The sequence below is a fragment of the Otolemur garnettii genome, unplaced genomic scaffold (genome assembly GCF_000181295.1).
Source record: "Otolemur garnettii isolate 467f Iridium unplaced genomic scaffold, OtoGar3 scaffold00049, whole genome shotgun sequence".
In the NCBI taxonomy this organism is placed as follows: domain Eukaryota; kingdom Metazoa; phylum Chordata; class Mammalia; order Primates; family Galagidae; genus Otolemur; species Otolemur garnettii.
This window is the reverse complement of record NW_003852444.1, coordinates 5,607,616-5,614,765: the sequence shown is the minus strand read 5'-3', so window position 1 is coordinate 5,614,765 and position 7,150 is coordinate 5,607,616. Positions and strand designations below refer to the sequence as shown.

General features: G+C 42.9%; 1 protein-coding gene across 3 annotated transcripts in view; it reads left to right on the top strand.

The window, feature by feature from the left end:
* The first annotated feature begins 4,147 nt into the window (after window positions 1-4,147).
* TTC26 (tetratricopeptide repeat domain 26) overlaps window positions 4,148-7,150 on the top strand; it is a 61,185-nt gene continuing 58,182 nt past the window's right edge. Inside the window, exons 1-2 of one of the 3 annotated variants that reach the window (XM_012806243.2) lie at window positions 4,148-4,285; window positions 6,206-6,298. In XM_012806243.2, coding sequence (XP_012661697.2) covers window positions 4,148-4,285; window positions 6,206-6,298 — 231 coding nt within the window. The remainder of the gene's footprint in view (window positions 4,286-6,205; window positions 6,299-7,150) is intronic. The other 2 variants (XM_003791582.3, XM_003791581.3) reach the window with 2 other exon arrangements.

The following is a 7,150-nucleotide window of genomic DNA, read 5'->3' as shown; positions in this document are numbered from 1 at the left end:
TGTGTGTGCACGCTGTTGTTCTTTTGTGAGACAGGATTTCATTCTATTATCCAGGCTGAAGCACAGTGGCATGAACATAGCTCGCTGAAGCCTCAAACTCCTAACCTCAAGCTGTCAACTTGCCTCTGCCTTCCCAAAGTTCTGGGATTACAGGTATGATCTACTGTGCCAGGCCCCACTTAGTTTTAACTGATATAAATGCAAGTCACCTTTTATACTGAAATAAATATTGACTCCCCTGTCTTTAACTTATTTCCGTAAAGATTTGGCCATAAAGAAGAATATGGAGGTTTTCAAATATATTTCTCTCCTCCCAAAATTTAGATTATGGAAAATTTCTGTATAAAAATACAACAGTATGATAAATTCTTAAGTACTCATCACATAACTTCAACAATTATCACCTATAGGTTTCTGGGTCTGCCAACTTATTAGCAGTTCAGCAGCAACATATTATCCTTTAGCTCTTGTCAAGTCACTTTTTTAAAAGTACCAAAGTGTTACTAGATATTGTTTCTTAGTTATTCATTTACAGATAATGTACATTTTCTTCATTTTAATTCTCAGATTTTAACTGGGTATCTTCCAAAATGTCCACAGTGAACATGAAATATTTTTGTAATAAAAGAAAAAATACATTATTTTTAAATACCATAACTAATTTTTTGTTGTTGTTGTCGCAGTTTTTGGCTGGGGCCAGGTTTGAACCCGCCACCTCAGGTATATGGGGCTGGCTCCCTACCCCTTGAGCCACAGAATGCCCTTATTTTTATTTTTATCCTTTTTCAGAGAGAGAGATGGTCTTGCTATGTTGCCCAGGCTGTATTGTGGTAAGTACTCACAGATACAATCATGGTGCATTACAGCCACAAACTCCTGGACTCAAGGGATCCTCCTGCCACACCCTCCTGAGCAGCTGGTACTACAGGCACAAACCACCACACCCAGCTTGAAAAATGTACTTAAGAAGTATATTTTCAATTGTTTAATCAATGAGTCATCATTGTTCTTCCTTAAAATCAACCAACATCTCCCCATGAGTCCATATAGCTCATGAAGAGGGAGTGCAATAAAAATTGTTTTTTCAAAACTTTTTTTTCAGGACAGTGCCTGTGGCTCAGTGGGTAGGGCACCAGCCCCATATACGGAGAGTGGCCGGTTCAAACACACCCCGGCCAAACTGCAACAAAAAAATAGCCGGGCGTTGTGGTGAGAGCCTGTGGTCCCAGCTACTTGGGAGGCTGAGGCAAGAGAAGCTGGAGGTTGCTGTGAGCTGTGACGGAACGGCACTGTACCGAGGGTGACAAAGTGAGACCCTGTCTCTAAAAAATAAAAAAAAAATTAAACAACAACAACAACTTTATTTTTTTCAAAAAGAGCAATCACTTTTTTTTTTTTTTTTTTTAAGAAACAGAGTCTCACTTGATTGCCCTCAGTAGAGTGCCGTGGCAGCGTCACACTGCTCACAGCAACCTCCAACTCCTGGGTTTAGGCGATTCTCTTGCCTCAGCCTCCCGAGTAGCTGGGACCACAGGCTCTCGCCACAATGCCTGGCTATTTTTTTGTTGCAGTTTGGCCGGGGCCAGCTTTAAACCCGCCACCCTCGGTATATGGGGCCTGCGCCCTACTCACTGAGCCACAGGCGCTGCCGGAGCAATCACTATTTTTTTAAAAAAAGTTTTTTTTAAGGAGAGATGGGAGAAAGAGGGGGAGAGATGCTGATGTGCCCCCCCCCCAAATTTTATGGTATAGTAGAATATCTGTGAAGCTAGTGAAAAAAGGAAGAAAAAACTACCTACACTCAAATAGAGGTCATGATAATCTTGGTTCTGCAGCAGAGAGTGGAAGGTTCTTTCATGAAAAAAAAAATTTTTTTTTTTTTGAGACAGAGCCTCAAGCCGTCCCCCTGGGTAGAATGCCGTGGCATCACAGCTCACAGAACCTCCAACTCCTGGCTCAAGCGAGTCTCCTGCCTCAGCCTCCCAAGTAGCTGGGACCACAGGGGCCCACCACAGAACCTGGCTATTTTTTGGCTGCAGCCTTCATTGTTGTTTTGGCGGCCACGGGCTGGATTCAAACCCGCCACCTTAGGTTTAGGTGGCTGGCGCCTTAGCCACATGAGCCACAGGCCCCAAGCCATTTTTTTTTCTTAAGGAAAATCTACCCTAGCAACAAAAATGTCTTAATGTCTGAGCATTCAATTCCCTCAGCAACTCATGACCTGGTGCATGACAGAGACATGGTTTCCACAATGGTTTCTAAGGACCTGGAGTCAGTATCACTGTGCATCAGAGCATAACTGAAGAAATAGACTCCAGAAAATCTCTTTCTGAACTAGGAGTTGGATTATCTTTAAAACAAACAAACAAGACAAGATTAACTGAGATGCAATTACATAAATATAATCCAACTGTTTACGTGTATAATTCAGTGTTTTAAAATAAATTTACACAGTCATTCAACCATGCTGACAACATGGATTGTTTTTTACAGTTCCTCCGAAACTCCTGCTGTAGTGCAAATGCAATGAAGTCGCAAGTTCCAGCTTTGCCTCTCATCCATGCAACCAGCTTTTTAATATAATACAATTTAACTATGCCACGATTACCGACATACACTTGGGTGAATGGCCTGATTTTGCCCAATTTGTTAGTTAATCAACAAGATGTTCATTCTAAAGTCTTTTATTCTGAAGGATTGACTGCATATCCTCTCTAAGGTCTCTTTCAGCTCTACTATTCCACAACTCTGATTTTAATGGGGTCCCTTGCAGCCATGTTAACTGAGTTCAAGAGTAAGAAATAAATTAAGCCGTCCGATAAGGAATATTTATTTTTTATTTTTATTTTATTTTTTTTTTTTTGAGACAGAGCCTCAAGCTGTCCCCCTGGGCAGAGTGCCGTGGCATTACAGCTCACAGCAACCTCCAACTCCTGGGCTCAAGCGAGTCTCCTGCCTCCGCCTCCCAAGTAGCTGGGACCACAGGCGCCCGCCACAACGCCCGGCTATTTTTTGGTTGCAGCCGTCATTGTTGTTTGGGCTGGGGACTCGAACCCACCACCTTAGGTGTACGTGGCTGGCGCCTTAGCCGGTTGAGCTATAGGCGCTGAGCCAGGAATATTTATTTACATAGCTCCTTAATGTTTGTAGGTGTGTCTGTGGAAATAAGGAAGTGTATTTTGGTGCAGTCCCGTCTCCAAACTTCAGCTTCCTGGGTTCAGCAGAAATTTTCTAAGTTTCCCGCACCAGCTGTAGACCGAAATCCAGCAAGACAGCACCAGGCATTGCTATGGAACCCAAGGAGGTCCAAAACGGAAGTGATCCTCGAAAATCACTTTCAAGGAAACTTACGTCGAAAAACAATGCCATTCTAATTAGTGTTTTCCTAAATTAAATTCATAAATAGATAACCAAACTTTGGCTCACAGAATAAAGAACGATGACCTCCTCTTAAAAGAGGAACTTCCACTCTTCCGTGGCGGAAGCGGAACGGAACCAAGAAGGGGAAGGCGCGGGTTCTCCGACGAGCCCTTCTGCAGGAAGGACCAGCACCCCCCCCCCCGCCCCGCGGGGTTGCCGTGGAGACGGAGAGTGCTGAGTTGATGCACCAAGGCGCTGAGGCCAGGCCTTCGCTGTCTGTCTGTGGAAGGGGAGCAAAGGACCAACAGCCAAGATGGTTAGTAGCTCTGAATAGTGAGGGGGAACTTTGAGTAGATCCTGGGACTAGTGATTGGAGCTTCCTAGCACACGTCTGGGGAAAGTCTAGGTGTGTCAGCAGCGGGCGTTTCTCCCGCCCTCCCGGCGTTCCCGCAGGAGATAGGGATGCAGCTGTAAACACCTCGATGGTTTTTCCCTCCTGCGTCTCTGGTTTCCCACAGCTGAGCTGAGTATGCGATAGAAAGTAGAGCGAGAGGTGGCTGAGATGAAAAAAGATGGGCGTGAGCATCTCCTGTTGAATCGGAGTTGAGTAGCTATTTGGTTCAGGTCAGTTACAGAGTGATGACCCTTTTAGTAAAATGTCTTACTAAAAGAGTTTGAATAGGCTTCCCTGTAGGATTTGACTGGTAAATCGTAGAGCTGTCAGTCTGAGTTTAAAATTGATATTGAGAATTGGACAATACAGCTATCTTTGTTGTTTCTTTCACAGATGCTTTCAAGGGCCAAACCTGCTGTAGGCGGGGACGTACAGCACACTGACAAAAGAAAGAAGAAAGGTAGGAAGATTCCAAAACTAGAGGAGCTACTTTCACAAAGAGATTTCACTGGAGCTATTACCCTATTGGAGGTAATGTCCAAAGAAGTTTACTTTACAGAAAGTGACTACCAGAGTATAGATGAATGCTTGGGCGAATGCTTGTTGCTATGCTTTTGGAACAGGTGGGTGCATTCTGGGCTTCTTCATATAAATCCCTATAAATCTAGTCAGAGACAGATTCCAGATGAGCTAAAAAACAAACACACACCTTTCTTTCTTTCTTTTGAGACAGCGCCTCAAGCTGTCACCCTGGGTAGAGTGCCATAGTGTTACAGCTTACAGCAACCTCAAACTCTTGGGCTTAAGCAATTCTCTTGCCTCAGCCTCCCAAGTAGCTGGGACTACAGGTGCCCACCATAATGCCCTGCTATTTTTTGGTTATAGTTGTCATTCTTGTTTGGCAGGCCCAGGCTGGATTCAAATCCGCCAACTCCAGTGTATTTTACTGGTGCCCTAGCTGCTGAGCTACAGGTGCCAGGCCTTTTTTTTTTTTTTTTTTTTGAGTTAGTTTCACTATGTCACCCTCCATAGAGTGCCATGGTGTCACAGCTGACAGCAACCTCAAACTCTTGTGATTTTCTTGCCTTAGGCTCCTAAGTAGCTGGGACTACAGGCCCGCCCCAATGCCCAGCTCTTTTTCTTGTTGTTGTTGTTGTTACTGTTGCAGTTGTCATTGTTGTTTAGCAGGCCCACGCCAGTTCAAACCCACCAGCCTTGGTGTATGTGGTGGGTACCATACCCACTGAGCTACGGGTGCTGCCCCCAAACCCCTTCTTTCTTTCTTTCTTTCTTCTTTTTTTTGAGACAGAGCCTCAAGCTGTCCCCCTGGGTAGAGTGCTATGACATCACAACTCACAGCAACCTCCAATTCCTGGGCTCAAGCAATTCTCCTGCCTCCGCCTCCCAAGTAGCTGGGACTACAGGCACCTGCCACAACACCCGGCTATTTTTTTTTTGGTTGCAGCTGTCATTGTTGTTTGGTGCACCCAGGCTGGATTCCAACCGCCACCTTAGATGTATGTGGCTGGTGCCTAGCCACTTGACCCATAGGTGCCAAGCCAAACTCCTTATTTCCTGAGGGGTACTTTTGTGTATAGTCCCACTAATAGTGAATGCAACCCCAAAATATGGAGGGTCAGACAGTGCCCGTAGCTCAGTGAGTGGTACACTGGCCACGTACACCAAGGCTGGCAGGTTGATAATTCAGAATCTTCTTTCAAGGTCTCAGTCCTTCAAAGTAGGACTGAGAAACTAATAAATCCTTATTCATAATGGACGTAAATAAGCCCAGTTTTGTGAATACCCCTAACTCTTTTAGTCCTGGTAAACTAGCCTATTTAAGAGTAATAGAAAGATGTAATGGTTTGTCCTCAGTGAAAAGCTATGCCCTAATAATAAACATATGTGTCTTAATGGGGCACGATTTAAGTGTGAGGTTGAATGCAGTAGAGTATGCACATTGAAAACATGGGCTTTAACATCACGTATTACTTTAAGTCCCTATTACCACCCTTGAGTTCATTATTCAGCCTCTCTAACCTTCAGTTATTTGGCTTTAAATATTTTACATGATTCTTATATTCCTTACATATCATCCAGATTTGTTAGATAACTCAAATACTTCCTTGAGAAAGACATCAGTAAATAAGAAAAACAAGGATGATATGTTTGAAAATATAAGTTTTGTGACAATTAGGAGATAATTATACTAAGTCCTACAGGTAAATGTTTAATTAAATTGTGTATTGTCTTATTCATATTCTTAGATTGCCTACTGTTCAACAATAACTTAAGATAGCATTTTTTTTTAACAGTCACAAACCAATGGACAGGGGTCAGGGATATGTGAAAACAAACTGTCCCTGACCACCTCCCCCCATTGGTATTTAAACAGAGAGTTTACTATTGAAAGCTTTTAATTTTTTTCCTCATGAATTTTTCAACCTGAAGTTCAAACGTCATGTTGGGGAGCAAGAAGAGGATACTAATTTGTGGATTGGATACTGTGCTTTTCACCTAGGTGACTACAAGAGAGCTCTGGAGGTTAGTAAAAAGAAAAAAAAAATTAACACATCAGTATTTAAAATGTTATTAAACTTCGTATTATGATAATACATGCTCATGGTAAAGTTCAAACAACGCAGAAGGAAACTAAAAAGAAAAAAGTAACGCTATTGCCCTTCCCCAGTTCTACTTGTTTGTCAGTGGAGGCCCACTGGTGCTTTTTGTTGTGTTGCATCAGAAATCTTCTATTTATGTTCTAGTACAGTCGTTCCCCCTTATCTGAGGTATCGCTTTCCAGTTTCAGTTACCTTTCTGTGGTTTCTAACCACGGTCCTCAAGTAGATAAGGACAATGCAATAAGATGTTTTTTTAGAGAGGAAGAGGATGAGAAAAAGCATATTCATGTAACTTTTATTACAGCATAGTGTTATAATTTTTCTATTTTAGTGTGTAAATTAAACTTTATCATAGGCATGTATATATAGTAAAAAACAGTATATATGGGGTTCGGTACTATTCATGGTTTCAGAAATCCAACTGGGATTCTTAGAATGTATTCATTATAGGTGAATACTATATATGTATCTTTTTCTTTTCTTTTCTTTTTTTTTTTTTTTTAGAGACAGAGTCTCATTTTGTCACACTCGGTAGAGTGCTGTGGTGTCATACAGCTCACAGCAACCTCCAGCTCCTGGGCTTAGAAGATTCTCTTGCCTTAGCCTCCTGAGTAGCTGGGACTACAGGCGCCTGCCACAACGCCCGGCTATTTTTTGTTTTTGTTGCAGTTTGGCAGGGGCCGGGTTTGAACCCGCCACTCTCGGGGGTTGGGGCCGGCGCCCTATTCCTTTGAGCCACAGGCGCTGCCTCATCTTTTTCTTTTTTTTTTTTTTT